Below are 20,973 nucleotides of genomic sequence, written 5' to 3'. Positions count from 1 at the left end.
TTGCTACTCCATGAGAACCTGCAAATCTGAAACCTAAAAGGAAATATAAACCCTAAAATTCTTCAATCAACTTAATTGGAAATATATCCATAGACTAGTTATGTTTTCCACTATGGATTGCTTATTGCTCTTAGGGGAAGCTTATTAGTTAATTTAAACATGTTATTTTTAATTATTTTTCTATAAATATATTAGTCTTGTCTACAGTAAGAGATGCCTTCATTATGTTGCTCAGAGATAACCTTTACTAAAGAGATTTATGACATTCATAAAGACTTGTTTATGTTCTGCAAATCTACCTTGAAATACTACTTCTCAGCCCCCACTGTTTACAGCAATAATAAATCACGACAGAGGTGGAAAAGGATAAAGCCAATAAAGCCAATTAAGATCAAGCCTTTTTCAGAATGAACACAGAGAAAGCCTCACTCCAGATATAAAGGTTGCGTATAATTGGATGCTATAATTTGGTTTATGATGTAAACTTCAGTGCTAGAATCAGATATTTTGTATTAAGGTTTCTTTCCTCCAGGCTTCTGCAGCAGAGAAAACTGAAATGCTACTAACAAGCTTACTCTTCTATACTTCAGAAGATGTTTTTATCATTAAACTAAAAAGCACAAAGTGGTGGGCTTCAGAGAGAGCTTCCTTCCTTTTAGTAACAACAAATTATTCTGATGATAAATTCAGTTTTTTTACCTTTTCAGACCAAGTGAAAATGGAATAAAAGCATTTCTATTTCTCTCCAGGAAAAATGCTTTTACCAGCTTGCCCTAAAAAAAGCAAAGAAGTAAAATAATTTAACCTGTCAATTGAAGAAGGATGTTAGGCTCTAACTGGGAAAGCAGGAATGTAGTTTGAAAGGGAAACTAATTAGGGGGTGTTAAATGTTAATGTGCTCAAAGAAGAACCATGAAATATTGACAAGAACCTGAAATATTGACAATACCTCAGTCTCTCTAACATCTATAAATAATATTTTCTGATAGTGATGCATATAGAGGATCTCATGCTTGTTCATTAGAAAACGCGTGTTACTAATAGCATTTGGAATATGAATAATGAATTACTCATCTGGTTTTCATTTTAGTGGGAGAGACAATCTCTTGACATAGAGACCCCTCTAAGCAATCAAAACCAGGTCTGTTCTCTTATTTAACTTACCAAACCAGTTTTTTTATTTTATTCACACTGTTTTACTTCTGGGCTGTATTCTGGATTGAATGGACTAATTCTCTCCAAATAAAACTCAAATTTACTTTTGGAATAGTTTGGGAGTCATTTCTGGACAGTGTGGATGAGATGCTGCTTGTTTATCTCCCTTTCATCACACTATCCTGGTAGGTTTTACGTCCTTAGCATTCACACACACCACGCAATGTGGACTGCCAGAATTGTGCTCTCAAAACTATTGTGTCGCTCTTAAATTTCAGGCATTTTGTCCCCTCATTAAGGCTACAGGCTGCTCTGTGATACTACCAATGCTCTTTCTGAAAGTTTATGTTCTATAGTCACAATTGGATTCCTTGTTCTACAAGGTATTTCAGTAGTGGTGAGTTGCTGTACAAATTGGAAGCGTCCTGGTTTTGCCCTGTCCTTTTCCTTCACAGCTTTTAGAAAGCTTTGGCAGAGCTGATGCAGTGTAAGGAGCTAAACAGCAAGTCTGGGTGAAGGGATGTGATCACATCTTTTTGTCAAATGATCCTAAAGCTCATTTAGTTCCAACCCCCTGCCAGGAGCAGGGACACCTTCCACTAGACCAGTTGCTCCAAGCCCCATCCAACCTGGCTTTGAACACTTCCAGGGATGGGGCAACCTGTGCCAATGTCTAAGCACCCTCAGTGAAGAATTTTTTCCTAATATGTAATATAAATCTGCCCCTGCCAGTTTAAAGTTGTTTCCACTTGTCCTGTCCCTACTTGCTCTTTTAAAAGTCCCTCTCCAGTTTTCTAATTGGTCCCATTTAGACACTGGAAGCTGCAGTAAGGTCTACCCAGACATTTCTCTTCTCCAGACTGAGCAACCCCAGTTCTCTCAGCCTGTCTTCATAGAAGAGGTGCTCCAGCCTTTGTGGCTTCCTCTGGACTCATTCCAGCACGTCCAAGTCCTTCTTAGGCTGAGGGCCCCAAAGCTGAAAACAGGATAGACAAGTCAGACATGTTACAAGTTTGTATAAAGCATGATGTCAAAAGTCTTCTATGAGGACCTCTAGGCTTACAAAATAATTTTTACGTAAGTACGCTCTGATGTGGGCTTCACTGAAATAACAGTAGGTTGTCTTAGAGGCTATCTCTGTGTTTTCTTGAACCTTTGCATCAAAGCAATTTCGGGTCACCTTTCCTGGTCAGTACAAACAACTATCACTCAGATGAGCTGATACGCGATTAGAAAGTCAGAGCACGCGTGCTGTTTGTTATGGTTGGTTTGTGTTCCCTGAGTATCTCTTGCTTCAGAATCTATTTTTGTGCCATGTTTCTTCTCAGTGTGTTTATTCCAGTACTCTTGATTCATATGCTGATTGTAACCGCACTAATAGCACTAAAATAGTATCTCATTTTATGAGTATTTAGAGTTTTGGTGATTTTGCAATCTCTTTTGTTGCTGCTTTATTTTTTTAGAAGTATATTTAGAAGGCTTTAGCATTTAAAGAAACCATACTTACAATGTTGGGAGACAGAAGTTATCTATCTCCTCTCTTTCTTTCTCATTCATCACAGTATTTTATGATGGGAAATTTTACTTAAAGATGAGCATTTTGACAAGACTTTAGTTCAATTGCGCTCATGATGAAAGTTTACACATTAACATTACAACAGGATGTTCTTAGTTACTGGTGTGACAGCTACAGTATGAAAAGTCACTGTTAGCCATATGATAACACTCATGTCTGATGCTCCAGACCATCATCATGTTGGCTTAATATCCAAATGCAGAAAAAAGGTTTCTGCATCATAAACCTTTGTTCTCTTAACATCTCAAGTACACATGGTATCCTTTTCTATGATATATGCAAGTCTTTGGCATTCTCTGTAGAAATGCTCCTGAGTTGTATAAATTCATTGATCTCATAGTGAGTGTGCTGTAGCCAATACATGGACTACTTTTTATAGCATAATGTTTTCCATTTGGCTCAGTAAGGCTTGGAGCATCATCTGGGCTGTGATTCTGTAGTAACAAGAGCAGTGCAATCATGTATATAACTGTGTTCTATTTGGGATTATCTTTGTATCTATAATTGTTCTCTGTTATTTAAAGAAAGATGATGTGTAGCCAGTATAAATCTGCTTCGATGCAGCGATCAGCATACAGAATTCTTGCATTTTATTTATGCAAGATGGGAGTCTGCCATTATTTTTTCTACAAACCAAACATAAGCATGTAAATATGGAGAGCAATTAAATGTAACAGCTCAAAAAGGAAAGATTCTATACAACTCAGAATAATACTGGCTAAAGTATTTTTAGCACATTATGAAATATTGACTGTGGAGGCTGAATTCCTCCTTCACTCTCTTTTAGATTCTGGCAAAAAGCTCCTCAGAGAAGATTAGAATTGTAGAAAAGGGAGGAAAAAAACGTTGCTGTAAGATTTTCCTGTGCTGGAGAGATGATGGCACTGCATATTTGCACTTGTTTCATTAAAATTCAAAGATGCTGCATTTCAATACACTATGTATAAATTAAATTGTCAGCACTTGAGTGCCTACTGCTGTTGCGTGGGCTTTGTTAAGGTAGCTGCTTATATGCTGCCTCATTTTATCCTTTGAATGGCCTTTGCCAGTGATATTTTTTGGGAGGTAGAAGCCAAAAGTATGCTGATCATGTTTTAGAAATCCATGCTGGAATAGAACTGCCAGGTTATTTTTCTGTAATATGAATGTGACAGGAGCACGTAGCTGCCGAAACCAAAATTAAGGTCATCTTTGGTCAGAACAGGCAGGTCTTTAGCTATGTGGCTTTCAGTACCTTACAAATTAAAAGGTGTTTTAAAGTGCAGTAATTATAGTAATATCTGTTACTTAGAGTATTCTGTTACAGAAGTTAATCTATACAGTATGTTGTGTCTCCTGGGATTGTGCTAAGTTTGGTTCCATGTGATTTTAGGATAGTCTTAAGAGCAATGTTAGCATGGTTACAAAAGACAAGTAGTGCTGTTCATTTGTAGTTTATCACAGTCTTTGTTCTTCAAGTGTTTATCCAGACAAATTTCAGTTCCTGGCTGAGCACGTTTCTTATACTTGAGATTGACATACTGACATATGCTTGAATCTCCTGAAGTCTCTGTGTGGTCACAGTCATTGTACTTCCTTACAGAGGGATTTCAGAGAGCTCATGTCCTGCTGAGTTAATTTTCTGTCCTCATCCATAAGACAGGTACTCAGATTGAATCTTCAGCAATGTGCAGAAATACATATATGATCTTGTGTGCCTGTTTGTTCTGCAGTTGTCTGTTAGTACCTCTTGTGAGTTGTTGATTCAGATTTTAGAAAGTCTGCTTCAAGGTAGGGTTTTTTTATGATTTTATTCTTCATATGAAGTATTCCAATAGTGAGATTTTTAGATGCACACTTTTAGGAAATACTCAAAGCTCAGAGATTTATGTTCTGAGAGGACAGTTAAAAAAACCTTAGGCACAGAAATTTTCTTACAAACTTTCCAAAGTGAGAAGTGTCACCATGTTCCTCTAATTCCTTTCTGCAAGGCAAGAATGTAGTATAATTCTGATTTCAGTGGTTTTCATTATGTTCTAACATAACAATGCTTTATTCTTATGGCCAACTCTCTAAAGCTGGAAGTCAAATATTTTTGGCTGTACTCTTCCTCTTCCCTTGTAATCACTTTGAAAGCTGCTTAAGCTTGTGGGAAGGTGATGAATTACTTCTGAGATTACTTCTGAGTATCCCACTTGACACCTAAAACTTGAATAATTCTGTGCTGCTGGTTGAGGCAGAGGGGAATACATTACCTTTGAATGATGAAAAACTGCTGAAAAACAGTAACTAGTACCAAAAAAGAAGAAATCCTTTACCCCAAGACTGTATGAATCTCTTTTGACAAGGGAAATGAATGGCTTCAATTTGTAACTAGCCACTAGGTGGCAATTGCAGACAAGTCAAGATGTGCTTAGGAATGCAGGTACACATTCATACCAGGCTGACATTGCTATGGTGACCTTGTGCATTTTCATATTTTCTCTATTTATTGAGCTACATGCCATGACTGAAAAATCAGATCTTCAGACTGTCTTGAAATTGTGTCTCATATAGAAGTCACAGAAAATAACTGTGTATTCCTTTACAATAATACACAAATGCTGCTATGGGCAGTAACTGAATATGGCGTGATTTCTAAAAGATGAAGGTTTATTTTGAGAGTTGGGGGGGGTGCATTTTTATTTTTTCTCTGTGCTGTGTAATTTCTCATGGGTAAGTTGTCACCAGCTTTGGAGGTGCCAGACAAATTGAGTTCATCTGTTGTGAGTGAGTCGTCTTGTTCTGCCTTGCCAGAATACTACTTTGGGCAGTGTGACCATTAAGGAAGTAGCTCACTGAACCTCTGCTTACAATTCTTCTCAAATTAATGACTGGGCCATGAGAGCACAGTTTGTCAATAGGTGCAGGCTCATGTAGTGTTAGGACAGACAACTGAAAAAGAAAAAAAAGGGAGTGAGAAAATTTTGAAGCAGCAGATAAACAGAGGAAAAAATCCACTACAAGAATAAAAAGTAATTGGAGAGAATTTAAAGCTCAAAAGAGTTGTCATCTACCTATCCATTACCATTGTAATGAAGTCTGGGCTTGCAGACCAAAGTATTACTTCTGCTCCAAAAGTAACACAATGCCAGTCTTTAAACAGAAGCCATGAATTTAAAAGCTTACTTTGTGCTGCATTGTGTAAAGCTGAATTCTTGTTCAAAGAGAACAGTGGCAGCCTAATTATTTTCATAAGCTTTCTTGTGAAGAAGATACTAAGAGAAACTTGAGAAACTTTTGGATTAAAATGCTTCAGTTTTTTCTGGAGTGCTCCATTTCATGGGATAAACTGGAATTTTGCTGCTCTGAACTTTATTCAAACAGATGAGAAAAATCTATGTTTTTCTCAAGTATTAGGAAATAATTGATTTTCTGAAGCAACAGCTATTAAGAGTAATGAAATCTAAAAAGATCACATTCCCAGTAAGTGTTCTTGCTCATAACAAATGCAGCTAGCTTTTGCTATTTGCTACCATTAGTAGACACAGTAAAAAAATTATATAATTCCTCTATTTGTCTTTATTTTGCTCTAGTGTTCGGCACTGTGCTTCACTGTAACAGCAAGTGGATTAGTTGCCACATCAAAGGAGATCTACATTATAACTTTACCTGATCTAGCTGCTTCCTTATATCTGTTCAGTCTGAATCCTTGGCTGTCTTTGATCTTCCCTTGTGACACATCCACACTGTACATTTATGAAAGGTTACTCTTATCTCAGTAGTAAGTTTTGTCTCTGTTCTTATTCTTAAGTAAGTCCTTAGATCAGGAATTAATCAGAATCAAATGTCCACAGAATTCTCTGCAGTCCAGACATTCCCATTTATTTCAGTAACTTACTGATGCTGGTTTATTTGGTGTTTCTTTTGCTCCCCTCCCTGCTGTTTGCAGCACCACCAGCTTCTGTGATTAGGTGAAGTATAACTATACTGACTTCAGAGGTAATTTATCCTGTATATGTCTGTATACTGTTATCCTTTGAAAGAACCAGAGTAACTGGTTTTTAACCTAGGAAGGAATCAAAACTCAGTTGCAAATGTAAATGTAGAATTTTGGATACCAAAAATGGAAAGCTCCACAGAAAGTGTAACAGATTGAGCGTGAACTCATCAAACTGGGAACTGTATGGCATTTGCTGGATTTTGATTAGGTTTTATTTTCATTGATAATTCTACTCTTTGCTTATACAGCAGCTTTCCTTATGGATTAGAGCATCCTTTTTGCTAGGCTTAAATGCTTTATGAGAAAGCTGTGTTTGTGAGGCTCCAATAGACATCAAGATTCTGAGTCGTCTTGTAACAGTGAAGTCTGTCATTGTTTCTGAATGGCTCTGTATGCAGCAGCTAACAGCGTAGGCAAGGATCTGCACTCCCTTCACCTGAAACCACAGACAAAAGGAGAACGACTTTTAATAGACATATTTTTCGAACGAACTAAAAAGATTTCTCACTTGTGCTTAAACACCGGAGTAAGGATCATCAGTCAGGATGGATTACAGTGGCAAGAAATCAGATTATGGAGGAAGGAGGAAAGAAATCAGCCATCTGTTTTTCAACACATACAGTTTTAATCTAGTGTTCCGAGTGAGATATTTTTCTTTTTCTGCCATGCCTATGCCCCCTTATTTTCCAGCATGATGTTTTATGAAGAGTTTAACCAAAAACCAGTGATCGAACAACCAGCTAGATGCTGGAAAACGTGTCAAGTAACTGAAATTGTAAAAGAGATGATGAATTGGTGGAGTGCTATATCCCTCTGTGGCAGGTCCACTGCTGAAGAAAGGTATCAGCTTTGGAGATCCAGGAAAAAGACAGCCAGTCTGTGTTTATCATACCTCAACTTAACTTTAGTGCAGATCAGATTTGGTGCTCTTTTAAGTTTGCTGATTATATTATAAAATTTAATCTTTAATGATTTAATGCTTGTAGTTGGAGAAAGAAGACGGTTTCACTGACAACAAAAAAGTGAAAAAGGTGCAGTTCTAGGGATGTGAGGTTTTTAAGCTTTCTAACTGTCACGACCTAAGATTCAGTGAGGCTGAGTACCAGGTCCTGTACTTGCATCACAACAACCCCATGCAATGCTACAGGCTTGGGGAAGAGTGGCTGGAAAGATGCCGGTGGAAAAGGACCTGGGGTTGTTTGATGTGTTGACAACTGGCTGAACATGAGCCAGCTTGGGTCCAGGTGGCCAAGAAGGCCAATAGCATCCTGGCCTGTATCAGCAATAGCATAGCCAGCAGGGCTAGGGCAGTAATAATCCCTCTGTACTGGGCACTGGTGAGGCCACATCTCGAATCCTCTTTTCAGATCTGAGCCCCTCACTGCAAGAAAGACATTTTGGTGCTGGAGCTGGGCCAGAGAAGGGCAATGGAGCTGGTGCAGGGCCTGTAGCACAAGTGTGATGAGGAACGGCTGTGGGACCTGGAGGGATTTAGTCTGGAGAAGAGAAGGCTCAGAGGGGACCTTATTGCTCTCTACAACTGCCTGAATGGAGGTTGTAGTGAGGTGGAGGACGGTCTCTTCTGCCAAGTAACAAGTGATAGGACAAAGGGAAACAGCCTCAAGCTGTGCCAGGGGAGGTTTAGATTGGATATTACAAAAAATTTCTTCACAGAAAGGGTTGTCAAACATTGGAACAAGCTCCCAGGGCAGTGGTGGAATTATCATCCCTGGAGGTATTTAAAAGCTGTGTAGAGGTGGTGTTTAGGGACATGGTTTAGTGATGGACTTCGCAGTGTTAATGGTTAGACTCAGTGATCTAAAAGGTCTTTTCCAACCTAAATGATTCTACGATTCTGTGAAAACCGTAAAAAATAGAGATTTCCATTTATACACTCAAGTAGTTCTTATCAATTTTGTTCCAGGTTTACCAAAATGATTTATGAAGCTTCGTTGTACATTTTTGCATGCATTTCCATAATCAAGATAATACAACTCTTTTTCTAAGAGCTTGCATTTTAAGACAAGATACACCAGCTGACTACCGTTTGTTTCAGCCTTTAGTCTTTGAATTTTAATGTTATGCTACAAGGGTGCTTTATATATATAATATAGAATTTATTTTTTTTTATTTGCTTGGCAATGCAAGCAGAGTCCTGTGGCTTTCCACTGCCTCAAACTATGAAGGCTTCAGTTCTGTCTCAGTCAGAAATCAGGTGAAGTAGAGAGAAGGCAGGTGGTTAGCACTGGGATACATACATTAATCACTTACTGTCATGTTATGAAAACAGAATTATAAAATCACAAGGTTTGGACAGGACCACTAGAGATTGTGTAGTCCAATCACGCTGCTCAAAGCAGCATCCACTACAGCAAGTTTCTCAGAACTGTGTCTAGTTGGGGTTTGACTGTCTCCAAGGATGGAGGCTTCACAACCTCTCTGTGCAATCTGATCCAGTGACTGTCACAGTAGAAAAGTTATTTCTTATGTTTGAATGGAATTTCCTGTAATTCTGACCACTGCCTCTTGCGCTGTCATTGGGCACCAGTGGGAAGAATCTGGCTCCATCTTTATACTTCCCATCGGGCATTCTGAGCAGAGGGGTAGGATCACCTCTTTTGGCACGTTGGAGACACTCTTCCTGATGCAGCCCAGGGTGGTGGTGGCCTTCCTAGGTACAAAGGGTCATTGCTGGTTCATGTTCAAATTGTTTCTCATGAGGATCCACAAGTACTTTTCTGCAAAGCAGACTGTGAACGCTGAGATTCTGATAACCCATTTCTCCATTCTTGAGGTCCCTCTGAATCGCAGAGCAGCGATCTAATGCATCAGCCACTCCTCCAGGTTTTGGATTGTCTGCCATCTTACTGAGGTTGCACCTCAGTCCTGTTATCCAGGTCATTAATGGAGGTGTTGAGCAGTATTGGCCACTGGGGTACTCCGCTAACACCTGGCCTACAGCTGGTCTTTGTGACACTCTTCAAAACCCTCTGGACCTAGCAGTTCAGCCAGTTTTTAGTCCCCCTCACTGTTCACTTATCTAGCTTGTACTTCATCAGTTTGTCTATGAGGCTTTTATGAGAGATTGTTTTGAAAGCCTTGCTAAAGTCAAGGTAAACAACATCTGCTGCTCTCTCTTCTTCCACTGAGCTAGTTACTCCATTGCAGAAGGCTATTGCTGCTTAGGCATGATTTCCCCTTTGTAAATCCATGCTGACTACCACAGATCATCATCTTGACTTTAATATGTTTACAAATGTTTTCCAGGATTATTTGCTCTATCACCTTCCCAGGAATTGAGGAGAGGCTGACTGGCCTGTAATTTTCTGCATCCTCCTCCTTGCCCTCCTGAAAGACAGGAATGACACTTGCTTTCTTCCAGCACTCTAGAACTTCCCCTGATCTTTACAACCTTTCAAACATAGTTGAAACTGGGGCCTTGGCTTCCTCTATCCTTCTGGACCCTCTGGAAATGAATTTTGGATTATAGTGTTGGGTTTTATTTATTTATATATATTTTTTTTAACCAGTGCTAGGGTTTTCTTGTTAATCATCCACTAGAATAGCTTGACCTTTCCCCCCCCCTCAGAAACAATGAAGAGAGTTATTAATGGTTAACTTTCACAACCAGCTTTTCCGTCAACCATTTCAAGTATATTCCTTTCTGTCTGGTGGAGCATAATTGTTCAGAGAGTTCAATTTTTTTTCTCTAACTTCTAACAAGGTGTGGATGCCTCTTCTAACGATAATGGGTAAGAGTCACGTCTCAGATTGGGTCTCTGAAGGTTTTGCAGAAATATACTTGAAATAAATACATAAAAGCAAAAATATAGGCTTTATTATGTAGTCCAGGTGGTAATAGTAATTTACCAAAGTCACATCAATCTTCTACTTGTGATACAGTAAAACTGTCACCTAATTTTCAACTGAAGCAGAGAAACATTTTCCATTTGGAAGATTCTTATGAGTGTCCTTCTTCATCCTTTTAAATATTTAAGGTAAATTTATCTCACCAAATTTGATAATCTAAGGCTTAGAAAACATCATCTCCAGGGAATCTTAGGTCAACTTGTAAGTATGTCTCGTATACAGACAGTTTGAAGTATCCACTGGAGATTCCTATCTTTGTCTACTGACTAGAGCAATTCCAGGCAGCTAGTTTAGACCAACGACCAGCCTAAAGACATCTAAAACTAGATGAGAGGATTTTATTAGGCTGTTGCAATAGCTTAAAGATGAGTATCACCGCTGTCATGTTTCTTGAGTTACTTCTTTTCTGAAAACTTTTCAAATCATGCGTTGTTAACTAATTTACAAGTGACAGTACATTTTGCACTTGCAATTACTTCCTAGTGTTTTTCAGAAGTATTAGTAACACTTCTAAAAGTGCATTGAAAGCAGACTTTCTGCATATGCTGTCAGTGAAAACAAGAAGGCAATATAGTGATTTATTTTTACCATTGTAGATAGGTTTTGAAATGAATTTTTGTGTATTTCACTTTGTCCAGGATTTTGAAGGTAATGAGTTAAGCAATGATAATCAGTGAGAGGAACTATAAACAACTCTTTAACCTGTGCTGGAGGTACATGTCAATACCAGTGTAGAGCCCAGTGAAAAGTCCATGCAATGATCCTTACCATTGCAGTGATTTAAGTCAGAATTAAAATGTTGTGATTTTGGTTTTTTTTTTTAATATATAAAATGAGGCTCCCACATTCATGTCCAGATACATAATAAAGGACTTAATTTTCAAAACTTCTGAGGATCTACTACCTTCCATGGCCACTTAAACTGCATATTATTCATTTGAGCAAGCAGTCATTCTCCCCAACTTGTTATTGATAAAAATCAATAGTTATCAATAAAAATATTAGTTTTGTGTGTGGATTAAATAACTACCAATTTCAAAATAAGGTTAATAGCATTATAATAACCATTCCCACAACTTTTAAAATTATAGAATCATAGAATGGTTAGGGTTGGAAAGGACCTTAAGATCATCAGGTTCCAGCCTTCACACTAGACTGTGTTGCCCAAGGCTCTGTCAAACCTGGCCTTGAACACTGCCAGGGATGGAGCATTTACCACTTCTCTGGGCAACCTGTTCCAGTTCCTCACCACCCTCACAGTAAAGAACTTTTTCCTTTTATCTAATCTGAACTTCCCCTGTTTAAGTTTAAACCCATTACCCCTTGTCCTGTTGCTACAGTCCTTGATGAAGAGTCCTTCTCCAGCATCCTTATAGGTCCGCTTGAGATACTGGAAGCTGCTCTGATGTCTTCACGCAGCCTTCTCTTCTCCAGGCTGAATCAGCCCCAACTTTCTCAGCCTGTCTTCATACGGGAGGTGCTCCAGCCCCTGATCATCTTTATGGCCCTCCTCTAGACTTGCTTCAACAGCTCCATGTCCTTTTTATGTTGTTTCTAGAAACTGAAGAATAAAATATTAAATATAGCAAGTATTTCTTCTGGGTTAAATTTGGTATTGATGGATTGAGAGCAGTGTTTCTAGTTTATGCATGCTGTGAAAATATTATGTATTTTGTGTAATAGTTTCCTGTCTCTGTGTGTGTGGTGCTGTGGTGGGTGTTCAACTTTAATACATTTAAATTATAGATCTTTAAGGGTGATACTAAAGCTAGAAATGAAAACAGTTCTGTTTTGGGGGTTTAGTTCTTTTACTTCTGCTTTAAATTCCAATAGCTTTTGCAGACTGATTACATCCCTCAAGTTTAAAATAACAAATTTGAGTTCAAAATTATGTAGAAAATGATCATTCTGATTTGGAAATTATGTAGCACCATTCACATATCCTGAATTCATAGTATTACATAACAGTAGGAGGTTCACCTGATTCCTGAACCACTTGCAAATTGATTGCATTGAAAATTGAGCTTGATACACATTGTCTCATATCATGTGTTACCTTTCTAGATGATGAGACATAATGACTTAAAATAACAGAAGGAAGCTTGCGTGTCATCTTCAATGCTTTGCTTGAGGTCTATGAATGTAGACCTTTAAAGAGAAATCTCCTGTTATTCCTAGTCCTGCATGGTTGTTGATAAACTTAGTTCTCACTTTTAACCTTGCCTGATATGTCGCAGTTAACAATGAGCTCCTTTATTTTATCATGCATTTCCAAAAAATGGGAATAGATATTAGAAAAATTTCTGGAGGCTGAAGAAGAATCTGTTCCATTAGCTTAAGGCAGGGTTTGCATATATTCTTGTCTGAAAGTAGTGCACCATATCTTAAAAAAAAATACAGGTTCAAATAAGGAGGAAATTATTTTTATTGAGTTTTTAATTATGTTCTGTGATGCATCCAGAGATTAGGATTTGGAAAGGCTGCTGGTGGGAAAATGTTCTTACATTTCCAATTTTCAAGGAAGAGCATCTATTTAAAAGTATCAATAGTTACAGAAGTGTGAAGATTCCTTTGAAAGGCAAAGGGTTAATCTTATTTATTTTACAGGGAAAACTTGTTGGCATTAGTATCACTGATGTTCTTACGCTGCTTATGAACTGTTCATAAACATGTTTTCATAAATTTTAACTTCACTAAGCATTTTTATTCTTCTTACTTGTAGAACATTCAAGGTATCTCTAAACATCCAGTTAGAATCACAAAGAAACAGTACATAAAAGGTAAACTCTGTTTTTACTAACATGAAAAGGCAATTTTATCTAATTATTTTGCTAAGCTATATTTTAAAGCAGAGCGATAGCTCCACCATTAAAGAACAGAATAGATTATTGGTGCTTAGTTGTACATTAGCATTTAAACCAAGTACTTTATGCTGACTGTTCCTGAAAAAAAAAAAAAAAAAAAAAAAGCTGGTTCAGCATTGACCTAATACTCATGAACTTTGAGATATTTTTGTTCCGTTCAACTATCTCACTGTTCTTTTTCCAGATGAAATTACACATCTTGACTCCATTAAATATCCTAGAGATGATTTTATGTGAATTCAGCTTGTAAGGCTTTGCCTGAGGTGGTGTTCAAGCTGGGTCATTTTAATCAACCTCGCAAGTAAACACCAATAGTCAGATGTGTTCTTTGTAATAACAGAAGTGGATTTAAGGCAGGTGATTCAGAGGGAGTCACAGTAAAGTGTTGAAAAGCATGACCCAGGTGATAAAGAGAGAAACGCGCAATAGTAGACTCAAATAAAAGAGAAAGATTTGCCAGCATAAACTCTCCTTGAACACCTACATCCATAGCTGGGAAATGGTGCACATTTGTTGCACTTGGTTCTCAGAGAGGGCACGCTTGCCTTTTCGCTGCTATTCACTCCATGCATTTGAAATGACACATCATAAAACAGAAGTCTGTTGAAGACATTGTAAAATGTTGACAGCAGTTTTATTTTATCTACCTGATTGATTTTTGTAAGTAAATTTTTGAAGTTGTTACCAAAAAATGTGTGAGCAGTGCCTGTGTAAACCTGAGCTGCTGTGAGTAATTATGGCACATAGGCCTTTCTGGAAACAGTCCAATTAATGTAATAGGTGATTCTCACAAATGTATTTTTAAGTCTTTCGTTCCTATATCAAGGCACACTTAGTTTTTCCATTTTCATGCTGATCAGGTTAATTCTGTTGTATTTCTAACCACCATTCCTTTCTACACCAAGACAAGTGGTACTCCCAGGATGCGTTTTTTATAATACCTTGTCAGTGTACATTGTTGCTTTGCAATATTATTGTAGATTTCTATAGTTAGAATTTGGATGCCAATGTCAACTGCAGTCCCCCTACCACCTGTAAATCAGAATTTGGTTATTACCATATCACTGCAGCATATTCAAATATATGAAAATCTGTTTTTTTAGCTCATCTCTAGACCCTTCCTTATCTGAATGCCTCCTTAGGTGATCTGAGGATAATGCTAGTTTTGTAGATATTTGTTAGCTAATGTTTTGGGAAGGGTTTGGTTTTGAAAAAGGAGAAGTAAGCTGTACTGCAAGAATAGCAGAGACAAAGATGTTGTACATGACTGATAGAGTAAAATAATTGTGATGCTGACGGTGCTCTGCTAGGTTGTTTACATTGCTCTTTGTGTAGTTTAAGTTGTGTCCTTGGTATGTTGTTTACATCCTCCTATGGTTTGCGACACAGTATTTTTGAACTGGGGTTTGGGACTCATATGTCTATCTCCTTTCTAGGAAAAGAAGAGGAAATAATAACTTTTTCCCCAAGAACATTGTTTGTGTCAAAAAAAGGATATACATTTTTAGCAGCAGGTAAGATAGTATGTATTATTATTCTCATACATATTAATGTCCACGGTTCTGTCATCTCTTCTTTCCGTCTCCTTTGGATGATATTATATTTTACAAGGCTGTCACATCTCTTACTATTAATGAATATTGTTATATGATGTATACTCCTTAGCATGCTTCAGAAGTAGATGATATGTAAGCTTGTCAGTAGAAACAAAGAGCTAATAAGATTGACACCTGAAGGTAACAAAGTGATCAGACACCTTGTGATCTTTAGCTGAAATTACTTCAGGATGAGCTTTTTACAGGCATCTGTTTTTTCTGAGCGTGAGGAAATGACTGAACAGTCCAGACTTGTGTTTTAATTTGTGATAGTTTGGTTAAAATGCAGGTACAATTTTGTTTTAGAGCAAGAGATTTATTTTAACATTGCTTTCTAGATTTTTCCCATATTGAGTTAAGGATCCTTGCTGACTTATCATCTGAACCAGAACTTTTGAAACTGTTCCAAGTACCTGAAACCACCGATATCTTTTCCACACTGGCTTCTCAGTGGTAAGAGCAAATGTTGCATTATTTTAATAGCAATTAGGCAAAATTGTAAGAATAACCTGAACTGTGGTATTACTGTGTAGTGATAATAAAAGACAGTATTTTACTACAGTATCTATTGTTAACACAGCAGGACTTATCATTCCATGCTTTCTAAGCCTTTTCTTCTCCATGGTGATAATTACCATGTGTTAAAACGGTGCAATCCAACTGACCAGTATAAGCCTTGGAACTAAAGCTGGTACGATAATGTATTTTGAGCAGTGCATGCTGATAACTTTCTCACTATATTATTGTTCACCAATTCTTTTGAAAAATCCAGAGCAGAATTCAAATATAAATAAAAAATTTTCCATCTGGAAAACTGCAGAAAAACTTTTCTCAGTAAAAGTACAAGAATTTTTGAAACCTGCTTGGTTATCCAGTAGAAGTAGTGGAATCAAATTATGTGTGTGCAAGAAATAGAGGGACTAGAGCTCATGGGATTCCTTTGAACTCCTAGGGTTTAGTGCTTCCATCTTCTGATGAATGATGTGATACTTGGAAAAAGTGGCACTTCAGTAATTAAAAGAAAATATTTCTTATCTCCATTCCCAGATTATTATTGACTGATCTCTTCAGCTTGCAGATCAAAGGATTGACTATCAAAAAAGATGGGATATTAGTTGCTTAGTTGTTTGAAGGTATTTCTTATTACTGTTCATATAATGGTGATGTCTAAAAATCTTACTTGAGACTGGGACTCCCCTTGTGCTCAAAAGTACATGAGCATTCAATAAGTGACAGGATAGATGTCAAGAAGCTTACAGTTTGAACAGATAAGTCAGAAAAAGACTGAATAAAATGCTATAGCATATAAGCAGATTGAACTGGATCCTGTCAGGTAAGTGTCATGCAATTTTTGTATTTTCGAATCATAGAATGGTTTGAGTTGGATAGACCTTAAGACCATCTCATTCCAACCCCCTGCTATGGGCAGGGGCACCTTCCACCAAACCATGTCACCCAAGGCCCTGTCCAGCCTGGCCTTGAGCACTGTCAGGGATGGAGCATATACCACTTCTTTAGGGAACCCATTCCAGTGCCTCACCACCCTTACAGTAACGAACTTCTTCCTTATATCCAGTCTGAACTTCCCCTGTTTAAGTTTAAATCCACTACCCCCCTTGTCCTATCACTATGATGAAGATGTCACCCTGATGAAGAGTCCCTCTCCAGCATCCTTATAGACCCCCTTCAGATACTGGAAGGCTGCTCTGTTGTCTCCACGCAGCCTTCTCTTCTCCAGACTGAACAGCCCCAACTTTCTCAGCCTGTCTTCATATGGGAGGTGCTCCAGCCCCCTTACCATCCTTGTGGCGTCCTCTGGACTTGCTCTAACAGTTCCATGTCCTTCCTCTCTCTCTCTTCTAATCTTTTATCTCTGTTTTTTGTTGGAAGACTGTTAGCTGAAAATGAAAGCAAAAATAGACATGATGAATTCATCAGTCCTGATCTAGCTCAGCTCCTATCCTACAGTTTCTAAATTCCTGCATGTGTAGACTTCCCAAGCACAGTATTTCCTACTCACTGCAGTATTTGGTAGTATACTGTGAAGTAGTATAAAGACACAAAATGGAGCTCAAATTATACTTATCCTGCTGCCAACAACTGAATCAGTGCTTAGGGCATGTGCATTCTGGGAAAACACAATTCAAGGTCACAAACCATCCCAATGAATATAGCTATGTAAAGATCACCTTTCTCTTCAGAGCCACTTTGAAGCTTCTATTGGTATTATAATCAAGTCTTGGCTGTAACAGGGTATCACTAGAACCTCGTGATGGAGTTAAATCCTTATTTTAGTTTGGAGGTATATTGCAAATGTATGCATGAAGATGAGTCAAATTTTGTCTCAACTCTTGGCAAGGCTCCAGAAACACCATTCTATTCAGCTACCTCACAGCTCTTGGCAGCCGTCAACCTCTTAGAGTTGCTACACAGTAATTTTAAATTTAATGAAATATTACAGGGAAATATTTTTATCAGACAGAAGTGTCGTGGTGTGTCTACAAAATCATTACATAATGATTCTTCTTTTAAGCTTCAGGAAATCTAATGCTTGGAAGTAGCTTTCTATTAAATCTCTTATATGACTGTTACTAATTTCAGAAACACTTAAGGGAGTGTTTAATCTCATCTAACCCTGAACATCTCTTATATACATGGCGAGATTCATTTGACCTATTGTTGATGTTCCCTGTATAATAAGGTTGATTGCACATTAAAAGTTTTAACTTCTCACTGTTGAGAACAAAGTAGGTCTGGGGTGGCCAGCTCACATGTAGACATCTGTATTTGTTCTGACAAATTTGATTGCTCCTGTTGAATGTATGAACTCACCTTGGGCTTTGGAATTTTGTCCTTCATTTATTTACCACCAAAAAGAAGACATAAAATCACAAGCTTCACAAGTACTTTCCCATTGCAGATACTTCTTCATCTCTCTTAGTTCACTATTGGTAAACAAAATCTTTAGGGCAAACAAATAGTTTGTTGACTTTATTGTAGTTGATTCCACCCTGAGTTATGAGAAGGGAGAGCAAAATAAATAACAAACCTTATTTCTCTGCTTGGTCCTGATTTTCTATGGGTCTTAATCCTTTAAGTGATGGACCAAGTGGCATACCAGATATTTTATTCTGTTTGAAGGAATTGCACAACGTTGCAACATGTCTTTCAACACATTTTGGTCAGTTGGAAAACCTAAACAAAAAAGGTGTTTTCTCTAAGAGAACTATGAAGATAAATTAGTTTCTGAAGCTTCCTCTCAGAAGAAGAAAACTAAGCTTCCCAATGCATGTTAGTTGGTATCTTTTAGGAGGTTTTCTGCGTCTAAAACTCCTTAGACTAATAGATATTAAACCCTAATTAATAAAGAATTGTTATTGGACAAAATTATTATTGAGCAACACCACAGAGTCCAGCCAAGCTCTATTTTAAAGGTTTGGGAAAATCTTTACTGGCTCTTTATAGCATTTGGCAACAAATACAGGTTGTGGCCAGTTTCTCTGAAGAGGTTAGCTGTATGGGTTTTTGATTGAATTAATGTATAAAAGCTTTCCTTTCATAATTTAATTAGGCATGCTCTACCATGACTCAGTCTGTCTCTGGGACCTTAAAGATGCATCTCTCTTGGAAATCTGTTGGATCCGTGTTTCTATTCAACATAATTCATGAGGAATCTTTACACAGGTTAACAGTGCTGTGTAGATATGCATAAGTGTGTGTCCTAGGTTCAGCTGTAGCAGTCATTTTTCTCCTTCCTATCAGCTGGTTCAGTGCTGTGTTTTGTCTTTAGTCTGAGAACAACGCTGATAACACACCAATGTTTTAGTTGTTGCTAAGTAATGTTTACCCTGATCAAGGACTTTTCAGTCTCATGCTCTGCCAGTGAGGAGGGGCACAAGAAGCTGGGAGGAAGCAGAGACAGGACATCTGACCCAAACTAGCCAAAGAGGTATTCCATACCACAGCACGTCATGCCCAGTATAGAAACTAGGGGGGATTTACCTGGAAGAGCCAGATCGCTGCTCAGGTCAGGCTGCGTATCAGTCAGCAGGTAGTGAGCGATTGTATTGTGCATCACTTGTGTTTATTGTTGTTTTTTTTTTCCCTTCACTTTTTAGTTTTATATTCTCTCCCCTTGTCAACCCAAATTATGTCTGTACATTACAGCAAAAGGCTGAATGGAGGTATTGACTTTCATTCTGAAATTCGGTATCATGTGCAACACCATACCCAACCCAATAATTCTAGCTGAAGGGCAATCCTCTCTGCAAGGCAGCTGTAATCAGGTACTCCTGGGGCTAGCTTACAGGGAGAGCTCATTTCAGACGTCACTGGTCTGGCCTTCCCTGTACTATGCTCAACTGTTTGCTGTAAGTGCTGTAGATATCACTTGCTGTAGATAGTTATTAAAGTGTGTACTGTTTGACAGAACTGTCATGAAATTGCTATTCAGATAAAACTCTCAGAAGCTGGTGTTAACTGGTCACTTAATGTGAATTTCTGAGTAATGTCATTCTTGGTCTCGTGTTTTATCTTTAAAGTGCTTTTTTTTTTTCACATGGAAATAAAGATCATTGAATGTGTCTGTTGGCCACTCTGCAATAGATTTGCATTTATCGGCTATCTTCATCAGTGGAAAGTCCAAACTCATCTCTGCCATCTACATCCAATGTATTTTCTGGTCATCTAGCATAGTTACCCTGGCTAAAACTTAAGATGATATAAATACATTTTAATGTTCACTTGTACATGCTTAGTACTAATCTTACTCTTATCCTGTCTGAAATGATCATAAGCCATTACCAACATTATCTTACTGCCAGTACTGTATTATGTTCTATGAAGAGTAAGCCTTAAAAGACAGGTCAACACCTGCTATTACAAGAACACCAGAAGTGCATTACGTTAATGACCTACTTGCCACTGAACACATAGAATTTCAAGGCTTACCTAAACATTTTAAAATTTGTAATAGAATGGATTCCAGCTACCTGCAAGACCACCTTGTGTGATATTTTCTTGATGTCCTATGGCAGTTGTAGTCCTTTGAAAGCTAAATCATCAGCCTGGTGCTGAACTGATGAGAGCTGTCTTGGCCAGCTGTCTGACCTGCCAAGAGACCTAACTGCCATAAGACATCCAAATGACAAGAGATCTTAGATTGAAATTGCTCTCACTTATATAATCTAGCTTTTACACAATAAATGAAAAAGAAGTAGTTAAGTAATTATATTTAAAATGCAGGTGATGGGTGTATCTTAAAAACAGTTCCAAAGACAGAGGCTGCAAAATAAGTCCACAGTGTTTTAGGTAGCTGCAATTTCTTTCTTAATTAGAGGTGCAGTGACAATCTCTTTCAAACTGTTCCTTTGTCACCTTTCTCAATAGGCTGTTGTTCCTCTGTCATAGTATATACTCATATTGACCATGTTGGGTTAAAATCCTGGAAGTGTCTTGATTTAACTAAGCATATATGTACACTATAAATACATGATTCCATCCTACCTGACTGATACTTGCTTTCTTGTGTGAGTTGCGTTCTTGAACTGAGATAGTACTGCTTCAGAGTTCCTATGACTCAAGCATTAGACTCTACTTAAAATTTTTGGATTGTGTCCTTTCTTCTGCTTCTTTAGAAATCTGCCTTTGAGAACTAGAGATCCTTCATAGTGGTAAATTAACTGTATCCAGGAGAACATAGTGATACCTTCCATCAGGGGTGCTGAGGGTAGCCTAGCCATACAAATACAGTTGTATTATGTATGAGTCTGGAACTAGCTTAACCATTTTAATCCTGAAGATGTTATCAGCATGTTCCAATGTAATATAAACATCTATAATATCTGCAAATTATGTTTATTCCCTATATTTTAGGTTCCTAAACCTAAAATAGAATACAAACCCCAATGCTGGGTTGCCAAACTCCATGTACAATGCCAAAGTATGTATCTC

The 20,973-nt window shown here is 37.8% G+C and overlaps 1 protein-coding gene across 1 annotated transcript in view; it reads left to right on the top strand.

The window, feature by feature from the left end:
• POLN (DNA polymerase nu) overlaps positions 1–20,973 on the top strand; it is a gene marked incomplete at both ends in the record, with an annotated part of 92,537 nt that overhangs the window by 22,371 nt on the left and 49,193 nt on the right. Inside the window, 3 exons of the mRNA XM_080638377.1 lie at positions 13,285–13,342; positions 14,863–14,940; positions 15,360–15,474. Of these exons, the coding sequence (XP_080494503.1) occupies positions 13,285–13,342; positions 14,863–14,940; positions 15,360–15,474 (251 nt within the window). The remainder of the gene's footprint in view (positions 1–13,284; positions 13,343–14,862; positions 14,941–15,359; positions 15,475–20,973) is intronic.

This window comes from Psittacula echo (genome assembly GCF_963264785.1).
Source record: "Psittacula echo genome assembly, chromosome: 1".
In the NCBI taxonomy this organism is placed as follows: Eukaryota; Metazoa; Chordata; class Aves; order Psittaciformes; family Psittacidae; genus Psittacula; species Psittacula echo.
The sequence above is the reverse complement of the archived record's forward strand: the minus strand, read 5'-3'. Positions and strand labels throughout refer to the sequence as shown.